Below are 21,918 nucleotides of genomic sequence, written 5' to 3'. Positions count from 1 at the left end.
TGAGGGCTTTAGATATAGCAGCAAACCTGTGACTGCAGCTCTAGATGTGACTCAAGTATAATATACACTTTATTGACAAAAGTGTTTTTGGCCCCTCACCAATCTTGTGCTGTCAGGTGACATGTAAGCATTAGGTGAGAGTATCACACAGGAGATCCCAGTACAGAAACATCAGATGTCCCTAGGTGTAGAGCTGACAAAGGGGTCTGGTGGGGGGATGTCACCAGTTGTAGAGCTGACAACGGGGTCTGGTGGTGGGATGTCACCAGGTGTAGAGCTGACAAAGGGGTCTAGTGGTGGGATGTCACCAGGTGTAGAGCTGACAAAGGGGTCTAGTGGTGGGATGTCACCAGGTGTAGAGCTGACAATGGGGTCTGGTGGTGAGATGTCACCAGGTGTAGAGCTGCCAATGGTGTCTGGTGCTGGTGGGATGTCACCAGGTGTAGAGCTGACAACGGGGTCTGGTGGTGGGATGTCACCAGGTGTAGAGCTGACAACGGGGTCTGGTGTTGGGATGTCACCAGGTGTAGAGCTGACAACGGGGTCTGGCAGGGGGATGTCACCAGGAGTAGAGCTGACAATGGAATCTGGTGGTGGGATGTCACCAGGTGTAGAGCTGACAACGGGGTCTGGTGGGGGAATATCACCAGGTGTAGAGCTGACAACGCGGTCTGGTGGGGGACGTCACCAGGTGTAGAGCTGACAACAGAGTCTGGAGGGGGGATGTCACCAGGTGTAGGACTGACAACGGGGTCTGGTGGTGGGATATCACCAGGTGTAGAGCTGACAATGGGGTCTGGTGGTGCGATGTCACCAGGTGTAGAGCTGCCAATGGTGTCTGGTGGTGGTGGGATGTCACCAGGTGTAGAGCTGACAACGGGGTCTGGTGGTGGGATGTCACCAGGTGTAGAGCTGACAACGGAGTCTGGTGTTGGGATGTCACCAGGTGTAGAGCTGACAATGGGGTCTGGCGGGGGGATGTCACCAGGTGTAGAGCTGACAACGGGGTCTGGTGGGGGATGTCATCAGGTGTAGAGCTGACAACGGAGTCTGGAGGGGGGATGTCACCAACCAATCAGTACAGGAAAATCTCAGCACTTTCGGACCTTCCAAAGTCCATTGTTGGCCATGTTATTGGGAGATGGAAGCCATCAGGTGTGTGGTGTAGCCACATTCAGGGAGACCTTTAAACTGACAGAACGTGGACAACAAAGCCTTGTATGAGCAGTAAAGACATCACACACATCATCCATCCTCGTTCACGGGGTCTCACAGGCCATTGGAAGATCCATTACCATCTCAGCAATTAATACACAGAGGCACCTGCAATGGTGCTTGGAGCATCTACGAACATGACTGATCACCATGTCATACAGCAAGCAGTGCTGAGGTTTGCTTTGAGGAGCAGAACGTCTGCAAACTTCATTGGCTAGCCCAAAATCCGGATCTCAATCCTAACAAGCATCTTTGGAATGAACTAGAATGCATGCCCAACATGCGCATCATCCCCCGCATCAGTATCTGAAGTTGTCCTTGTGGAATGGAGGCAAATCGCTCCACACATCTATGGGAATTTGGTGGAAAGCAGCTGCAGAGGGTTACTGCAGTCACTGAAGCCAAAGGTGGCCAGCACTGCATGGAGAAATATGAATAGAATACAATTTCATTATGTCCTGTGTGTCACAATACTTCTGTCAACATAGTGTATGATGAAACAGCAGAATTGTGACTGGAGTAAGGAACATGATGTAACAGAATAGTGACGGCAGCTTTGGGTAGGACTGGAATATAACACTCCAGTCACATCTGGAGCTGCAGTCCCAATTCTGCATGTTATATGTAGACTTGTGACTCCAGCTCTAGATGTGATTTGTGATCAATACATAAGTGAGTTACTTGTTAAGATCTGAAGATTTATCATTTTCATCACATTCCAGAGAAAAAACATTTTAAGAAATGTCACTAAATTATCTTCCCATCAATAGAACTTATGAGGGGCCTCGTTGGATCAGTATTAAAACAGGTGGCTGTAAATTCCTGGATTAGTGCCTGTTGATGGCGTTCTCGTGTCTGGTTCTGTCCTCTTCTGATCTCACAGGATTGTGCAGCACTTGGTACAGGTAAGAAGACGGGCTTGGCCAACACCCTGTGTGGTTCCTTAATTCACAGGTCATACTGGAGCTTCAATAAGTGTCTGGCTAAGTGCTATCCATGATTACTCCTGGTCCATGCGGTGCCCACACACAGGGCTATGGGTGTCCACCCCACGGTAATCCTGAGGGGCAGGTTTTTACAGTAGTGATTTCATAGATGACTGATTAACACTCGTGAGGTCTCCACTCTGCACCTTCTTGTGTCTGTACAGCATGCAGCAGTACGAATGATCAGGACTTGTTCCCAGAAGAGGAGCGCACCAATCACACGCCAGGTACCTAAGCAACGAAAACACCATAAACAGAGGTCAGACCCCACCGACCATATGAGATTGTTCAGCAGACAGCTACTTCTCCCGACTCCACCACGTCAGGAAGAGGGTAATAAGCAGTTGCCGGGCAATATGTGCCGTTGTTCATCTCCTGCAGGAGGAAAGGATCAGCCATGGTGAAATCCAACACACCTGATCCCTCTTTCTTCGACATCTAGCGACCCATCATCACATCAATCGTGGAGTACAGTTATCACAATAGTCATCATGTACCCGTCATTACATCATTCATCTTACCTCCACATCATGTATCCAATGCCAAGGAGCAAAACAGAGGAGCCAGCGGCCAGGAGAAGCCAAACTGTGTGGAAGAAGGAGATGGGTAAGACCTACAACCCTAAAGGAAGAGTGTATGAACGTGGCCATAGAAAAGATAACTTTCAGCTGAAGGCTTATTCTGTGGGGGAGCAACTACACCCACATACAGGGATAGGCGTCCACCAGACACCTCTGACTCCACTTATGTTTGTTGTGAACAAAGGATTGAATAAGTTAAAACCCACCATGTCTGGCATAAGACATCAGGGACATTTGGGAAGGCACCAGTAGTGACATCAGCTAAGCAACGGATCCCACTGACACACGTCCATGACTTCTGCAGAGCCCCTGTGAACTCTCCAGCACTCACCGTTCCTGGAAGCATGGTGCTCATGACTACTTTGCGCTTGAGGACCTTCGTCTACAATGTTGGAAGGCATTGTCTCAGAAAATGGAACCACAGATGATCCCAGATTTCCCAGACCTGAAACACAGGAAGGCAGAATCACCTTATTACAGTCTAATATGACAGGCCCTCCACCTGCCTGCATATCCCACTAATAGCAGAGTAACTACCTGTGTACAGAATCACATATCCTGGACCACTGAACTCACGGTCAGACTGGAACGTTATCTGCAGATGGTCTGTCTGAAAGGTGATAATGTTTGGAGGTTCTTGTCCCCCTCGAATTTGAAAAAGAAGACTTCCAGTTTCTCCGTCCTTCAGCTCTAGAACATCATTGGGGTCTGAGATATGAAAGGACTGAAACTGTATCTGTATGGCCATGCTGCCAGGAAGGATTATATCCCAGAGACATGACCTGTCTGCGTTGTACTCATCCGGGAAGTCTGGTGAGTAGAGGACTCCAGAGATGGAAGAGAAGTTTCCATGACACGTACCTACCCATACTGCAGAGAAACAACACAACAGATTTTACAAGTGTGAATAGTACACAGCAAGAGTATGCCCTGTGTGTCTGCACACTCACCACTGTACACACTCAGCTTCCCGTCACCACCACAAAGCTCATCGGTCCTTCCAAAACAGATTTGGTCACACTGTGAACTACTGACCATCTGTAGAACAGCCACATCTGATGAACTGCCACAGAAGCACGCGTAGCCGGCCTCTACACCCGCATACTGTCAAAATAAAAGGAGGTGCACAATGTCTCAATCATAGGGTACTATCCATGTCACAAAAGAGTATATGGAAGGATGTATTGTAGATGATGACGACAAGAAGTATGGATGATGGCCGATGTGAGAAGAAGACACTACATAAATGATCTTAAGATGTGAGAAAAAGGACACTGTATGTGTGATGACCCAGGATGTAAGAAGAAGATATGATGTGGATGATGTCAGGATGCTTAAAGACGATACTGCATGGATGATGACCCAGAATGTGAGAAGAAGACATGGTACGGATAGTGTTAAAATGTGAGAAGAATCCATAATAAAGAGGGTAGTGGCAGCATAAATTGGTGCAAACTAATGTAAAGACTTTATTCCTCCATATCCAAAATTTGTTCTGTGGCTATTGCATGGTTTCAGTCCTACCCATGTTGGATTTACCAGCATCCTGTTGGTAAACTCTTTTTCAATATTGAAGGTATGGGAAGAACACATGGTATGGATGGTGTCAAGATGTGAGAAGAAGACATGGTGTAAGGGTTGTGCTGACTGGGATCTGTTATAGCACATGAGTTTCTAGCAGCACAACCCCACAGGTGTGGAATGGTTAAGCTGGCTGGGTTTGGTGGTCTCCTGCTAGCCAATCACCACTGGTCTGTTTGCAAATAAATATCCGCCCTATGCAAGAGGTTTGGTTTCCCTGGTGAGCAGTCATGTTTCCTTTGCAGCTTGCTATCTTATCTGTGCCCTGTCTACCTGTCTGTCTTGAGTCTGTTTTCTGACCTCCTGTTTATATGAGGCTTCCTGCAAATCTGCACCTGCTCTTACATTTATTTTCTGTCAGTTTGCCCTCGCTCTGTCCTGCAGTTGCCTGTGCAGCTTGCTGTGTATTTGGTGTCTGGTTTCCTTGTCCGTGCAGCTTGCTGTGTGATTTGTGTCCTGTGTGCCAGTCTGTTCTGGTTCCGTGTACTAACCCTTCAGGGATAGTCAGGACCGAGGTCCCAGCACGAGACCGCCTTTATGGAGGCGATTGCCCCGCTTATAGGTAGGGTCCTGCCATTATTCCTGCAGCTTGTCTTGCTAGTGTAGGGACCCGCAAGAAAATGAGGAGCCTTGTAGTGGCTTGCGAGCTTAAGTGACTTGGACAATCCATGAACCTGTTATGTGTGCTCGTATGCAAGATGAGTGTTTGGGTCCTGTTGGCAGTCCCTCTCTCCAATAACGTTTGTGTGGGCCCGTTGCCACTTGCCCACACAAACGTAACACATGGAATGGATGGTGTCAAGATGTTAAAAGAAGACATGGTATGGATGGCTTCAAGATGTTATAACAAGTCACTGTATCGATGATATCAAGATGTGAAATAAAAAAAGACCACGTATGCAGGATGTGAGAAGAGATTGTAATGTTGATGTAAGGTTGTGAGAAGGCACTGGATGGATGATATCAGAATGTGATGGGATGTAACATTCTTCAATGAGTGAGGGGTTGGACTTTGTGCGGGATGTTTTACCTCGTGGCCTTTTCGGCGGCAGAATTGGATACACGTCTGGATGGTGAGTTTTTTTGATGTTCCACTAGCCCCATTGAAGGCAGTAGGAGTGCCCCGATCCACAAAGCAGCCAATATATCCTGGCACTACAGATGGAAAAAAACAACCTCTTATACATGTGTGTAGCTAAGGAACAGCACAATAATCCCTCGGTCTTTAGAGCAGAAATCTGTGGTGAAGGATATGTTATAGGTGCACATACTGTGGCATGATAGGATGTCGCAATACTTCCAGTAGATTCCTTCTTCCGTCTCAGACACATAGCACCACGGCTGCACATCAGAGTCTGGATTCCTGTGGATATGGGACATGATTACCAGTGGATAAATATATAGCCTCCTGGTGGCAGCAAGGCCTGTCACATGTGCCCAATGGCTTCACCACACTGGTCACTGGCTGGTATCTTGTCTGCCAATGGCAAAATCCACACTGTGACTAAGGACTCAAATAGGATTCTGCCAGAACATGAAATCCTCCTTCTGAGTGAGTCTAGAGTCACAATGTGAACATTTTTGAAGAAATCAAAACAGGAAATGCGGCCATATTGGTTGTCACCCGAAAGTCAACAGCTAAGAGGGGGGATGTGTGGTGGTATGTCCATGCTGCTGTCACTCCCCGGAGTACAGAGGTCACCAGCAGGAGCGAGGACTGCCCCACCATATAAGGTCCCCAAGGGAGAAGACCATGCTTATATAACAGACCCTCCCTACAAAAATAAAATAAAATAAAATAAATAAATCTTGGTATTTGTATAGCGCCAACTTATTCCGCAGCGCTTTCAGGTAATTATTACTTATTACCCCCCACCAAGCTGGGTTCTCATTTTACCGACCTCGGAAGGATGGAAGGCTGAGTCAACCTTGAGCTGGCTACCTGAATCATGCGGGGATCGAACTTGACTACAAGACTAAGTATATGAGTTAGGACTCTTGACAAACATGCCTCTTTAAGGTTAGTCACACTATGGTAAGAGACGCCATGTTGGTTGTTGTCCAGACTTCCCATTAACAGATATATTAGAAGAGAGGACGGACATTTACTTGCGTGTCTGGGGGCAGTGCCCGATGTACCTGCAATAATTGTGGTTTCCAAGTCCCAGCTCCCCAGACAGATCAGATTGCGTGTTGTAGCGATGTTGGATTGTTTGATTCCAGTAAAGACAGGGAATCTTCTCCGCTCCGGCGTAGTTAACTGACCCCCGATAATCTCTCCCATTTACCGTGAAACATTCTGATTGCTCTGAAAATAAAGAAAATTATGTCACTGAAAATAACACAAATCAAGACAGTCGGCTCACTAGAGGCAACCATGGGGACAGAGTTTCTGTCTGAGTCAGCCCTAATCTATGGCTATATAGATGTGGACATTGATGTGGATGGTGATGGCCTGTGTGGAGAGGACCAGGAGCAGATGATGATCACATCTGTAATAAACCATTTATACAGTAGGCATGAAGAACAGAGCTGCAGTGTAAATCATGAGGAAGGGGTAGGGTAGCAGCCCAAGATTATGATGGGAGATAACATAGATTTCAGCTAACCTCACACTCCAGCAAGTAAAGCAGTAAACTTGGGGTCACTAATCATAGAGGTGTCCTAATAGAGTAGTCTCCTTGATCTGAAGTTAAGTTTACGATAGAGCTCTCTACTGTAAGAGCAGTAGTACTAGGAAGCCTCTACTGCCAGAGCAGTCACATTATGAAGCTCTCTACTCTAAGGGCAGTCATACTGTGGTATGAGGACTTATAAGCTATTGTTTCTCTGTTACCAGCCCAAAGGCTGAAGCATATTAAACATATATTGTTCGGTTACACATAAGTATAAACGTAATTATAAGTATCTAACAAATGAAATACAACTACTGTATACTAACTTCACATAATATTTCAGTTCCCTAACTATGAACATGGGAATGCAATCTCCTTTTCTCAAGAATGTAAACTTTTGCTGTGTGACATAAGTGGTAGTCATGGAGACCGTGCAACGCTGTACTAGGAGAAGCACAGGAATTCAAAACTTTGTACGTATGAAGAGCAGAGTGTAAGGTGGAGGTTGTGATGCAGCGATGATCCCCTGGCTGCCCCCCTTAGCTCTGCCTACCACAACTTTCTGTACATGGAACTAGTATAAGAGATAAGATGAACCAATAAGCATTAGCCTCTAATAAGACTACCTATCTAGTATTTAAGAATCTGCTGTGATGTCACAAGTCAGTCTGGATTTGAGAACCTTTGTGTCTCCTAGACTCATTCATGTCGACATTGAATAAATCTTCATTTCCTTTGTCCCTGGTATCGTGTTGGATTTTGGCTTCTACAACATCTGGGGGCTCGTGTCCGGGATCTGATGCAGATTGCATTTTTGCATCCGCTCTTGTCTGCAGGTAAGGACAAAGAGGCTACGGAGACCGGACCATGAGGCCCCGCCCAGTAACTTTCTCTGGGTAAAATGGAACACTCTCCTAGCCTGCTGCGTCTATACTTTCAGACCAAGCAGCTGGAACCCTAAAGGGACTATGGAACTGTATGGTATACGGGGAAGTTCTGAAATCAGCTGAAAAGGTAAGACCCGGGTCCTGAGATATATTCTGAAGTTGTGAAGTAGTATGCTTTGTGATTGTGAGATGATATGCCCTGTCAAGTAGTGTTAGCGATTTGGTCTGAGACAATCGCAGGTAAACCGCCTGTTCCGTAGGGATAGAAGAGGATCTTGATCACATCCTAGACGAGCCTCAGTAACTCTATCGGATTTTGGGAGTGAAGATGCTTTGTCTTTAAATGTTCCGTGGTTATAAACAGTCCAGCGTAAAAAAAACTGTGTGAAACTCGGGTATTGTTTTCAGTGCATAGAGAAAACAGTACCAACCAAGTATGGGCAGTGCGATCTTATAGTCACCACTTGAATGCATGCTAAAAACTTCAGTAAACGGTCTTGTAAAGTTAGTAATGTGAAATTGGACAATATGGCGTCTCCTTCTTATGTCAGCCTCTATGGCCAGAGGTAGAACAAAGAAGGGGGTGTGGTTAGCTTGTGGGCTGGGACTTGTAGTTCTATGAATAAATGCCACAAGTGTGAGATCATTGATCTCCATATATAGGTGCCTCTAACAAAAGGCAGCTTATAACCTGACACCTTGGTATGTGATTTAGTCAGGTTTGGTACCGTGTTATTTAGTAGAGAAAACAGTGATCTCTTCTGGAGGTCATTGTAGCACGGTTCGTAGATATTTGCTAACTAACCTGGCTAGTCTTAAGTAAATAAGCTTGGTAGATGGGATCTTCCAAGGATTTGAACGCTATCTCAAGTGTTACCTTTGAAATGTATGTTGCAGAATTTCAGTAAATGGTATCATACAGTTAGTGATGGAAAACTGACTGTTGTTTAGACAAGATGGCGATTTTTAGAAGTGCTTTGTGTGAAAGACAAAGAAGGTCAGCCCTTCTTCACCATCTGAGGGCTCCACCCTGGATGTGTCATGGAGGGTGTTTCCTCCCTATTGCCTATTGCATAGATGGCCGTGTTGTTAATGTGGCCAGTAGCAGTCTGCATACCTTAATACGTGTTTAGTGTGCAGGACCACCCCTTACCATCGCCCAGTCAGGCCACACCCCAGGTGGCCATTTCAATGCCAGCTATGGCCCAGCAGCTATTTTTGAATCTGCTGTAAGAATACCTTAGACAGCCGCCCAAGTGCCATCTTAAAGGGGTTGTCCCGCGCCGAAACGTTTTTTTTTTTTTCAATAGCCCCCCCCCCCCGTTCGGCGCGAGACAAACCCGATGCAGGGGTTAAAAAAGAAAACCGGAGAGTGCTTACCTGAATCCCCGCGCTCCGGTGACTTCTTACTTACCTGGTGAAGATGGCCGCCGGGATCTTCACCCTCGGTGGACCGCAGGGCTTCTGTGCGGTCCATTGCCGATTCCAGCCTCCTGATTGGCTGGAATCGGCACGTGACGGGGCGGAGCTACAAGGAGCCGCTCTCCGGCACGAGCGGCCCCATTCAGAAAAGAAGAAGACCGGACTGCGCAAGCGCGTCTAATCCGGCGATTAGACGCTGAAAATTAGACGGCACCATGGAGACGAGGACGCTAGCAACGGAACAGGTAAGTGAATAACTTCTGTATGGCTCATAATTAATACACAATGTACATTACAAAGTGCATTAATATGGCCATACAGAAGTGTATACCCCCACTTGCTTTCGCGGGACAACCCCTTTAACTCCACAACAGGCACGGGCTTCTCACCTCCCATCAATGTACCTTTTACCTGGCATTGCATTGGTAGTTCAAGGACTGGTGCGTTCTCCAAATTGCATAGGAATAGTCAAACCCCATTGGCTATCTGCCTGCATTAACACCCACCTTATGCTGTTCTGCCCTATACTGTGTTAAAATTGTCTGCACATATAGTTGTTAAATGGGGGAGGGGGGGGGGGAGGTGATTTTATCCTCTCATTCATACAGTTTTTGTCTCCCTATGCAAGTTCATGCAGAATCTGAGAGAAAAAAACTTTCAGAGAGAGAAAAAGGATTATTACGTGATAATTCGATAGTCTCTTTAGACAGTGCAAAAGTGTTATGGTGTACAGGAATAGATAAATGGTTAATGCTTGATTCTCGCACACCTCTGATAAAGATGCAATTTCACTTTCCCCGTCATCTCCCTCCCCGTCCTTCAGTTAGACAGTCCAGTGGGAAAAAGGGAGGGGGAATGTGTGTTGAACTTCTAATGTAAGAATTCCCGTAGCGGTACATTGCTTGCTTTATTGGAATAGAAACGGATAATGAAATGAATTACTGTCTTTATTGTAAGTTTATACAAAAAGCAATGTTAATTAAAAATCTGGAGAAAGGGGATTGTCAAGTTTTGGTGAGTTTTCTGACAGAGTATAATCCAATATGATATAGCAAATGCATAGTATTCTGATGTCGACCTGAACTGGGATGCTAATTAGAAGAAAGTTACAGCGCACAATGGCTGGAGGACAAAAGACTGTTAAACAATGAAAAAGATGGTGGATGGGTTGCAGAAATCCAATCGAGACAGCTCCACCACCAAACAACACCCAGAACAACCCACCTCCTTCATACGTACAGAAGGGGGGTCCCAACACTGCCCCTTTGCTGGAGACCAATGCAGAATGTGCAGGAAGCATGGTCACTGGAGTAGAGACTGCCCCCTCACTTCCTCTGCTCATACAGGAAGAGAAGGAGGAAGGGGCAAGGCCCAAAATGGCCACTACCAGAGACGAGCACATGGCAGAGGGATTCAGGCCCGCCCACAACCTCCGTCTTGTGTTGCTCCTATTGTTCTGCTGTATGAAGATAATGCTGAATGAGGATGACCAGGTTCCTACCTGCTGGGCCCCCAGGAACCTATGGTCAGAATAAATGTATAGGGTCATTTTGTGAACTTTATGGTTGATACCGGAGCTGAACATTCAGTTATAACCTAACAACTAGCACCTCTTTAACACAGAATAGCCCAGATTGTGGGAGCTGCTGGACAAGGCAGGAAGCATCACTTTATTGTACCACAACAATGCACCTTGGAAGACAAAGAATTCCCTCATCAATTCCTGTATCCACCGGACTGTCTAATACCAAAATTGGGACAGGATATGATGAGAAAACTACAGGCCCAAGTGTCCTTTGAACCGGAAGGACAGATGCCTTTACAACTTGGGAAGGATGTTTCAACTCCTGCCCACATCTTCTCACTCACAGTGCCTCAGGAGGAGGAATAGAAATTGTTTGCTGTCATTCATGAGCCAGAACACTCAAGAACCACAACGAACCTAGTAATGAAGCTGCTAGGAGTATGGGCTGAAGACAATCCACCAGAAATAGTCTAAAGTGTATAACAGCTTGCGGCTGCTACTTCTACAGTGTCTCTGTTGCTACTAATTTGCAGTCTGCTGTAGCTATTTGCAACTTGTGTACCTTCCAGATTCTCTGTTACCTAGTCTCACCCTCGACCTCTGTTCTTGCATGGTATGACCCGTTGGGTGTTAGGGTCATGACAGGGTTAGTCAGCGCCCAGGTTCCAGCTCAGGGCCGTTCTTGTCAGGGCGATGACCCTGCTTTCTGTTAGGCAGGGATTCCATATTCCTCACCAATGCAGGGCTAGCTCTGTCCTAGTCTCCACCTTGTACCAAGCCATGCTCTGAGGAGTGAGTATCCGGTCTCTGGGTCAGCTGTCAGTGTTACCAAGTGGTTTTCCTGCTCAGAAGGATGGCACTTTGGTTCTACACTCGAATATGTAACAAGAATATACCTCCAGTCGCAGTACAGCTGGAGCCAGGGGCACAACCGGTGTCCATCAAGCAACACCGCCTACCATCTGCTGCCTGCCATGACATCACACTATATCTGGAAAAGTTTCTGAAGTATGGTATCCTGAGGAGATGCCAATACCCAGGAACACCCCTCTCTGGCCTGTAAAGAAACCTGGAATAACAGAGTATCACCCAGTCCTGGATCTCAGAGCAGTGAATCAAGATGTGGTTATTTTGCATCAGACAGTGCCCGACCCGTACACTTTCCTTGGACTAATACCTGGGGAAGCAACTCACTTTACTGTGCTTAATTTGAAAGACGCTTTCTGCACCATCAGACTGATAGAGGACAGTCAGCTTATCTTTGCCTTCCAATGGGAAGACCCAAGAACTGGAGAAATGTGCCGCTTGCCCCAAGGGCTCAAGAACTTGCCCAAACTCTTCAGAGAATCTCTTGCTACTGACCTAAGGAAACTCTCTCTCCCTTCCCAGCCAGGCACTGTATTACTACAGCATATGGATGACCTCCTCATAACCGGATCTACCTCTGTGTGAAGTCTGCAGAACACTAAGACAGTGCTTTGTCTTCTATATGAAGCTGGATACAAAGTCTCAAGAAAAGAAGCCACAGATCTGTCAAGCAACTGTCAAATACCTGGTATTTCATATCTCACAAGAAAAAGGTACAACTGGAAGCTGAAAGGAAGTAGGTCATCTGCAATATCTTTGTACCAACAACCAGAAGAAAAAGTCAGAGAATTCCTTGGAGCTGCCGGATTCTGCAGAATATGGAAACCCGGTTTTGCTGCAATGGCCAAACCCCTCTATGAAGTCACAAAGGGAGGTAAAGATGCCCTCTACCGCTGGAAGCAGAAACATACAAGGGCCTATGACAACATCAGGCAAGCTCTTCTAAAAGCACCGGCACTGGCTTTGCCTAATCTGGAGAAACCACTTATTCTGTATGTTCATAAGAAGAAGAAACTGGTGATCGGCGTTCTCACTCAGATGATATCATGGCATCAACCTGTTGCCCATCTCTCCAAGCAACTTGATAATGCAGCCATGGGATGAGAAGACTGGCAGCAACAGTGGCCTTGGTTACGGAAGCTGACAAGCTAACCCTGGGTCAAGATCTTGCAGTACGAGTGCCATCTTCTGTCCTAACTTTGATGGATGCCACAGGTCACCACTAGCAGACAAATGCTTGCATGACCAAGTTTCAAGGCCTCCTATGTGAAAACCCAAGACTGACGTTGGAAGTGCGTACTACTCTAAATCCAGCAACTCTGTTGCCGACCAGAACTGGAAGCCCTGACTATAACTGCTGTGAGGTGATGGATGAAGTCTTTAGCAGCTATCCTGATCTACGAGAAACACCTCTCAAAGCTCCTGATGTTGAATAGTACACAGATAGTAGCAGCCTCATGGATGAAGGCATATGCTATGTTGAATATGCGGTGGTCACCCTACAGACTACTACAAAAGCAGAACCACCGCCCAAAGGAACTTCAGCTCAAAAGGCAGAACTTAATGCACTTATTAGAAGCCCCACAGCTGGCAGCTGGGGTGAAAGTCAATATCTTCACTGACTCAAAGTAGGCCTTCCTCACACTCTATGTTCATGGGGCCCTGAGAGAAGAGTCTGGTCCCTTCAGCGGATCAAGCAGTGAAGCACTCTCCTTTCATTCCAGAATTGTCAGAAGAGGTATGGGTCAGTCACTGTGAAGGAAAACAGAAGGGAGACTCACTCGTTGCACAGAGAAACAGAAAGGCAGATGCTGATGCCAAGAGAGCTGTCACTCTCCTGAAACGCCAAAAGTTCTGTCAAACTACAAGTCTTTTTCCTGTTTTCCCTTAGCAACTGGAACCCCTGCTACAATCAAAGCGAACAGGAATGGCTGAAGACAGAAGATAGCAAATACACACCTGAAGGCTGGTTCATTCTCTCGAATGGAAGAAGTGTGGTCCCAACAGCACTAGCTACGGAGATCGTCAAGAAAGTGCATGAGGACACGCTATGGGTCCACCACTATGGAAGAGCTAATTCAAGATGTGCTGTACATCCTAAGACTTACCGGGCAAGCAGCAGAAAATGTGTCTTATACCCTGAAAATAGTTCCAGACAAGGACCTCTGAAGACTCCAGGGATACAATCTTATAGAGCTGCTCTCTTCCAAGATGTACTAGTGGACTTTACTCGAATGCCTGCAGCTGATGGATGGAAGTATCTCCTGATCTTTGTCTGCACTTACACGGAGTGGGTGGAGGCCTACCCACCTAGGACTGAGAAAAATCATCTTAAGTGGCCAGAACACTACCGAGAGACATAATTCAAAGACACGGCCTACCGGTACAGAAAATGGACCAGCGTTTGCTGCGGAGAATAAACAAGAGTTAGCCAACTGCTTCAAGATCAGATGGAAACTGCACATTGCCTACAGACCTTAGTGCTCAGGGAAGGCTGAGCGCATGAACTGGATTTTAAAACTTGCCTAAGAGACGCTCTGTCAGGAGACTCACCTAGAATGGCCACAAGTCTTACCCATTGCTCTGCTCAAAAACAGATCTTCCCCCACCGAAATAACTGTTAGTTCCACGCTTAAGATGATGTAGGGGAGGCCTAGCCAAGTAGTGTTGGGGATTAGAGCAGACAAATTACCAGCAAATGCTTGCCCTGGGTAAGACCATGGCAACCATTACCAAAAGAGCAGGAGAAAGGTTACCTACTTGTTTGAATATTGCTGTGCAAAAGGTTACCTATATGTCTGGATACTGCTGTGTACTTCTTTTTTCTTCCAGGGAAAAAAGTCTGGGTGACAGATTGGCACCAGAGGCCTCGCAAACCTTGGTGGAAGGGTCCATACACCGTTATCCCGTCTACCCCGACTGTTTTTAAAGTTGCTGAGATGGGACCTTGAATCCACCAGACCAGAGGCAATGTGGCCTACACTGACCGTGCCTGCTTATCACACCTGACAGATCCCCGAAGCTCATCTAAAAAAACCTCCAGAAGTGCCTTAGACCAGACAAGTACCTTGCCCCCTCCTGGTAGCCCAGGAAGAAACAGAGACAGTGTTTTCGTCACAGAGACAGTGCTTTCATCACTGAGTCATGGAGACCGTGCAACGCTGTACTAGGAGAAGCACAGGAATTCACAACTTTGTACGTATGAACAGCAGAGTGTAAGGTGGAGGTTGTGATGCAGCGGTGATCCCCTCTGCTGCCCCCCTTAGCTCTGCCTACCACTACTTTCTGTACATGGAACTAGTATAAGAGATAAGATGAACCAATAAGCATTAGCCTCTAATAAGACTGCCTATCTAGTATTTAAGAATCTGCTATGATGTCACAAGTCAGTCTGGATTTGAGAACCTTTATGTCTCCTAGACTCATTCATGTCGACATTAAATAAATCTTCATTTCCTATGTCCCTGGTATCGTGTTGGATTTCGGCTTCTACAACAATACTATGAAGCATCTACTGTAAGAGAGGTCACAGCATGGAGTCTCTACTGTAAGAGCAGTCACATTATGGAGATTTCTACTGTAGGAGTGGTCACACTATCGAGTCCCTGATGTAAGAGTGGTGACACCATGGAGTCTCTACTGTAAGAGTGGTCACATTATGAATCTCTACTTTAAGAGCAGTAACACTATGGAGCCTCTACTGTAAGGGCAGTCAGACTATGGAGCCCCGTACTATGAGCAGTCACACTGTGGAGATTTCTACTGTAAAAGCGGTCACACAATCGAGCCTTAACTGTAAGAGTGGTGACACCATGTAGCAGGGGCGTAGCTAAAGGCTCATGGGCCGGGGTACAAAATTTTGTCTTGGGGCCTCCAAACTTCTCTTAACCCCTTAAGGCAAAGGCGTAACTTGAAGCTCTGGGTCTCAAATGCAAAACCTGTAACAGGGCCCTCAATTATAATGCTTTATTCATAGTACTGGGCTCCCTATATGGAGAAGAGAGGCCCTATGTTCCCCCTAAGGCTCCTGGGCCTGGGTGCAACCGCATCCCCTATAGTTACGTCAGTGGCATGTAGTCTCTATCATAAGAGCGGTGACACTATGGAGCTTCTACCATAAGAGTGGTCACACTATGGAGATCTCTACTATAACTAGCTCTTTACAGTTAGGGCCTGTTCAGACTGGCATTTTCACATACATTTCAGGTATGTGAGAAACGTAAGCATTTGTACATTTTATAAATCGTATACGTGATATATGTTTTGTTCCGTTTTTTATATGAAAAACACTTTTTTTCAATGTAAACTTTTTTTTCCAAATAAAGTTTTGTAGTTCAACCCTTTTTTTTCCTCTGATGACAAGAAACATAAGTGAAGCATATGGAAATGTACAGCCATGCGTTTTTCATTGACTGTAATGTCAATAATAAAATATATACTTTTCCATACAGTTTTTTGTGGGGCTACGCTTTTTAATCCCACAAAAAAAATGTATTTCACACTAAACATAGTCAAATGTATATTTATCAATGACCTGATAGAGGGGCTGCACAGTAAAATATCAATATTTGCAGATGATACAAATTATACAATATAATCAATGCAACGGAGGACAATGTACGGCTACAAACGGACCAAGATAAACTGGGGGCTTGGTCAGAAAAATGGCAAATGAAGTTCAATGTGGATAAATGTAAGGTTATGCAAATGGGCAGCAAGAATGGATGTTACCAATATACACTAAATGGGGTACTACTAGGGAAAAGACCTGGGGGTACTAGTGGATTGTAGACTAAACTGGAGTAACCAATGCCAGACAGCTGCTGCAAAAGCTAATAAAGTCTCGGGGTGCATTAAAAGAGGTATAGGGGCGAAGGACGAGAACATTATCCTTCCATTATATAAGGCACTTGTCAGGCCTCACATGGAATACTGTGTACAATTCTGGACATCGGCGCTCAGGAAAGATGTTGTAGTTTTTGAGGGGATTCAAAGAAGGGCAACTAAATTAATAAACGGAATGAGGGGACTGGAATACCCAGAGAGGCACCAAAATTAGGATTATTCACCCTGGAAAAAAGACGGTTAAGGAGCAAACAAATAACTATGAATGAATACATTAAGGGACAATACAAGGATCTCTCCCATGATTTGTTTATACACAGGACTGCAACGGTAATGAGAGGGCATCCGTTACGTCTAGAAGAAAGAAGGTTTAATCACCAACACAGAAGGGGGTTCTCTACTGTAAAAGCAGTGAGACTGTGGAACTCTCTGCCTGAGGACGTGGTGATGGCAGATTCCATAGAGAAGTTTAACCCCTTGAGTGGCGGGTTTCCTACCACCCTGTCGTGCCCACCAGGGCAGGTTTTTTAAAATGGTCTAATCATTGAATTTCAACTAATTTTGCAGTTGCGTCTCAAGAGCCATAACCTTTTCATTTTTCCATTGACACAGCCGTATGAGGGCTTGTTTTTTGCGGGACAAGTTGTGATTTTTTTAAACAGGGGGGAGGAAAAAAAGAAATGGGGAAAAAAGAAAAAAAGAGGCCATGTCATTAAGGGGTTAAATAATGTATTAACTTCCTTCTCTGGGTCATTACAACACATGGATACCACATGTGTGATTGTATTTTTGATTTTTTACAAAGTAAAGGGAGACAAGTGTTTTTATAATTTTTTAAATAAATTAAAAAAAAGTAAAAAAAATTATTTTAATTTTTTTTTTCTTTTGTCCCTTTAGGGGACTTCCACAGGGACCCATCAGGACCCCTGATCACATTCCGGGGGTCCGATGGCGACAGCCCTTTACATGCTGCAGTGACAGCCCTTTACATACTGCAGTCACATAGACTGCAGCATGTAAAGGGTTAACACAGCAGAGATCGGAGGTTTTCTCTGATCTCTGCTGTAAGAGCTAGTACCTAGCTGTCCTCTGACAGCTAACAACCAGCTCTCCCTGCCACAGAGACCATCGGCTTGCTTCTGACAGGCCGATGGTCTCTATGGCAACCTGTAAACAAACCAGTGCAGGAGATTGCCGGCATATCGGCAATATCTTCTGCTGGTTTTTCAAAGCCCTTGCTTTGTTCTCTGTGGGTCTGTGCAGGCAGAGCACACTGTCACAGCTTGTGGCATTGTGCTCTGCAGCTCCCATAGTGATACATAGCCCGGAAATCTTCCGGGCTGTATCGCTATGAGCAGTGGAGCTCGTCCCGGAAAATTTCCGGGCGTGCCACTCAAGGGGTTAAGAGGGGACTTGATGTCTTTCTAGAGCACTATGACATTACAGGATATAGACATTAAATAACCAGCAGAGTTGTTAATCCGGGTCTTGGAGTCAGGTAGGAACTTTCAAACGTTAATCCAAGGATTATTCTGGCTGCCATTATGGAATCGAGAGGAATTTTTTTCCCCAAGTTGGCTAAATTGGCTTCTGCCTCATTGGTTTTTTTTTGCCTTCCTCTGGAACAACAAGGGGAGTGGAAATAGACTCAACTAGATGAACATTGTTTTCTATCAGCCTAACATATTATGTTACTATGTATGCACAGTTTAACTACGTTCAACGTATTACAACCCTATGGATCCGTGAAACCCTATGGATTCATCATTTTTATTTTTTAACACACACACTGTGTTTTTCACGGATAAACATATGCCACTGCGAACAGGCCCTAAGAGCGGTCTCACTATGGAGCTCTACTGTAAGAGGGGTCACACTATGGAGCTCTCTATTGTAAGAGGGGTCACACTATGGAGCCTCTACTGTAAGATCGGTCACACTATGGAGCCCTCTACAGGAATAGCGGTCACACTTTGGTGCTGTCTACTGTAATAGCGAACACACTATGGAGCTCTACTGTAAAAGGGGTCACACTATGGAGCCCTCTACTGTAAGAGCAGTCACACTTTGGTGATCTCTACTGTAATAGCGAACACACTATGGAGCTCTACTGTAAGAGCGGTCACACTATGGAGTCTCTATTGTAAGAGCGGTCAAACTATGGAGCCTTTACTATAAGAGGGGACAACACAGCATAGAGCCTCTATGTAAGAGTAGTCAGACTATGAAGCTTCCACTGTAAGAGTGGACACACTATGGAGCATCTACTGTAAGAGCGGTCACATTATGGAGCTCTACTTTAAGAGCGGTGATACTATGGAACATCCACTGTAAGAGCAGACACACTATGGAGCATCTACTGTAAGAGGGGTCACACTATAGGGTATCTACTGTAAGAGCAGTCACACTTTGGAGCATCTACTGTAAGAGGGGTCACACTATGGAGCATCTATTGTAAGAGTGGTCACACTATGGAACTTCTAGTGTAAGAACAGACACACTATGGTGCCCTTTACTGTAAGTGGGGGTCACACTATGCAGTCTCTACAGTAAGGGTGGTGACACTTTGGAGCTTCTACCATAAGAGCGGACACACTATAGAGCGTCTATTGTAAGAGTGGACACACTATGGTGTGCTTTACTGAAAGTGGGGTCTCACTATGGAGCTCTACTGTAAGAGGGGTCACACTATGGAGCCCCCTACTGTAAGAGTAGTCAGACTATGAAGCTTCCACTGTAAGAGCGGTCACAACATAGAGCCTCTACTGTAAAAGCCGTCACACTACGGAGCTCTACTGTAAGAGCGGTCACACTATTTAGCATCTACTGTAAAAGCGGTCACACAATAGAGCCTCTACTGTAAGAGCGGCCTCACTATGGAGCTCTACTGTAAGAGGGTTCACACTATAGAGCCTTCTACAGTAAGAGTGGTCACACTTTGGTGATCTCTACGGTAATAGCGAATAGGCTATGGAGCTCTACTGTAAGAGTGGTCACACTATGGAGCATCTACTGTAAGAGTGGTCACACTAGGGAGCTTCTACTGTAAGAGTGGACACACTATGGAGCTTCTACTGTAAGAGCGGACACACTATGGAGCTTCTACTGTAAGAGCGGACACACTATGGAGCTTCTACTGTAAGAGCGGACACACTATGGTGCGCTTTACTGTAAGCAGGGTCACACTATGCAGTCTCTACTGTAAGAGCGATGACGCTATGGAGCTTCTACCATTAGAGCGGACACACTATAGAGCATCTACTGTAAGAGTGGTCACACTATGGAGCATCTACTGTAAGAGTGGTCACACTATGGAGCTTCTACTGTAAGAGTGGACACACTATGGAGCTTCTACTGTAAGAGTGGACACACTATGGAGCTTCTACTGTAAGAGCGGACACACTATAGAGCATCTACTGTAAGAGTGGCCACACTATGGTGCGCTTTACTGTAAGTGGGGTCACACTATGTAGCCTCTACTGTAAGAGGGGTCAGACTATGGAGCTCTACTGTAAGAGCGTCACACTATGGGGATCTCTACTGTAAGAGTGGTTACAGTATAACGGTGCACATAGCAGGTTCTCACACCATGTCTTGTCCCCTCTGTTGTCTTAAGTAAATGCTACAATCTTCCTACTCACCACTAACCACTTATAAAACGTCTAAGACAACAAGTACCCCAACCAGTGGGGCCGATCTTCACCAGACCTATTATTGCGACCAACCCAGTGTAATTTAAAGTAGTTGGGACAATGTGTTTGCCCAACAGATCTAGAGTTTATTAAAGACCTTAACTGGACCTCTGGCAGCAGAGTGTCAGTTCTGTGTGTCAGTAGTTGCTCGTATTTCCAGGTGAGTGCAGTTTCCACATCATTGCCTGATTTCTAAGGATAAGGTAGCTCCATATCTCCAACCTGACCCAGAAAGACCCTGAAAAATCCCAGCTCCAATCCCACTTCAAAGAGGGTCCCAGGCAGGAGCAGCAGCCGTCTGAACATGCCGAGACCCCTGAGGCAGGAACATGAAAGTAATGCATACATGTAAACACGATTAACCCAGTCATGACTGACGCTTTAAATCACACACCTGGCATAGAAGGCTGCGACATTACAGGAAGCACAAATCTCAGAAGGAGCACCAGCATCTTCCAATATGTAGAACGATCCCAAAGATAGGGAGCCATCCTCCTGTGAGAGATCCCAGAAAACGGTTAGATTGACAGAGACTGTCCAGGGGAGTGTCGAGAAAGATTCCCAGAATGGGAAGTTTACCTTTAAGAGACCAACCAGAACAAAGTGTGTTTTAAGACTCCTGTCTGCCCTAAAGAGACAGACTGGAGGAATATATGAAAAACTCCTGACTTGGAGGGACTGGCCTAAAGAGAGTGACCAGAAAAGTGTAGAGACTAACCTGTGGTGCAGTGAGAGACTCCTGGTGTAGAGACTGCCAGTGAGAGACCCCAGTGTGGAAACTGCTAGTAAAAGACCCCAGTGTGGAGACTGCTTGCTTCTTTGTGAGTCAGTTGTTGTAGTTGCAGGATCTCCTATAATGCGAGTAGCAGCCGCAGGCGACTCGTGCCCGTACCTGTCCTCTCCACCTGTAGGAAGTCATGCCTCATCTCTACCTGCAGGCAGGTATCTCTCAGCAGCTGTCTCTAGACCTGTGTGTATGATTATTTCCATGATGGAGTATAGTATTGGTCTCTCTATGGTGGGGAGTTGGCTGGAGTGTTCCCGGGCCTGCAGCCATCGTTAATAATATATTGGCTTTGATCATATTTGACCAACAAAAATTCAATTATAACAAGGTGTGGCATCCATGGTGCAGGCTGTCCATCACATCAACGTGTCCAAAGCAAAGATTTAATGAGTGCCCACCCTTCCTGAATGAGCTTAATAACATGCAGTATATTAAAACTGGAATTGCATTTTGGAAAATCGTTGCATAAAAATTCACGACCTAGCACAAAATGTCAAGATTAGTGTGGGTTTCATGGAAAAAATAATCTAAGACCATCTTCATATGCATAAGGTATCGGCTCGCTGGGATCCCTGGCTGTTCACACCTTTGAAGAAGCAAGTATGAATCAAATGCTCCCAGGCTTTTTTGACAATGTGGCATGGAAACCAGAACTTCAACAGACTGATCACACAGGATGATGATTCGCAGACTAAAGTCCAGTCGATGCAATGGAAGCATCCGGAATCAACGACTCCAAAGAAGGCACGTGGCCAGTCCTCGACAGGCAAGGTCATGCTTATAGTCTTTTGGGACCGGCGCAGAGTACTCTGGATGGATTTCCTAGCAAAGGGTACCACTAATACTGGGGCATAAAATTACTCGTAAAGAATATACAGATCCTTCCGTCTCCTCTGTATAGTGTACACTTTATAG

At 45.7% G+C, this 21,918-nt stretch overlaps 1 protein-coding gene across 1 annotated transcript; it reads right to left on the bottom strand.

Annotated features, from left to right (window-relative positions):
- Positions 1-589: 589 nt before the first annotated feature.
- Positions 590-21,131, bottom strand: KREMEN2 (kringle containing transmembrane protein 2). Its single transcript, XM_066577195.1, has 10 exons — positions 20,935-21,131; positions 20,611-20,711; positions 6,503-6,671; positions 5,635-5,726; positions 5,394-5,518; positions 3,733-3,886; positions 3,320-3,652; positions 3,114-3,227; positions 2,723-2,786; positions 590-2,432 (listed from the first exon to the last, which is right to left on the bottom strand). The coding sequence occupies exons 2-10, from the start codon at positions 20,705-20,707 to the stop codon at positions 2,291-2,293; spliced, it is 1,290 nt and encodes a 429-aa protein (XP_066433292.1). The 5' UTR covers positions 20,708-20,711; positions 20,935-21,131; the 3' UTR covers positions 590-2,290.
- Positions 21,132-21,918: the final 787 nt, after the last annotated feature.

The sequence above is a fragment of the Eleutherodactylus coqui genome, chromosome 8, assembly GCF_035609145.1.
Source record: "Eleutherodactylus coqui strain aEleCoq1 chromosome 8, aEleCoq1.hap1, whole genome shotgun sequence".
Lineage (NCBI taxonomy): Eukaryota > Metazoa > Chordata > Amphibia > Anura > Eleutherodactylidae > Eleutherodactylus > Eleutherodactylus coqui.
This window is presented reverse-complemented; position numbering and strand designations above follow the sequence as displayed.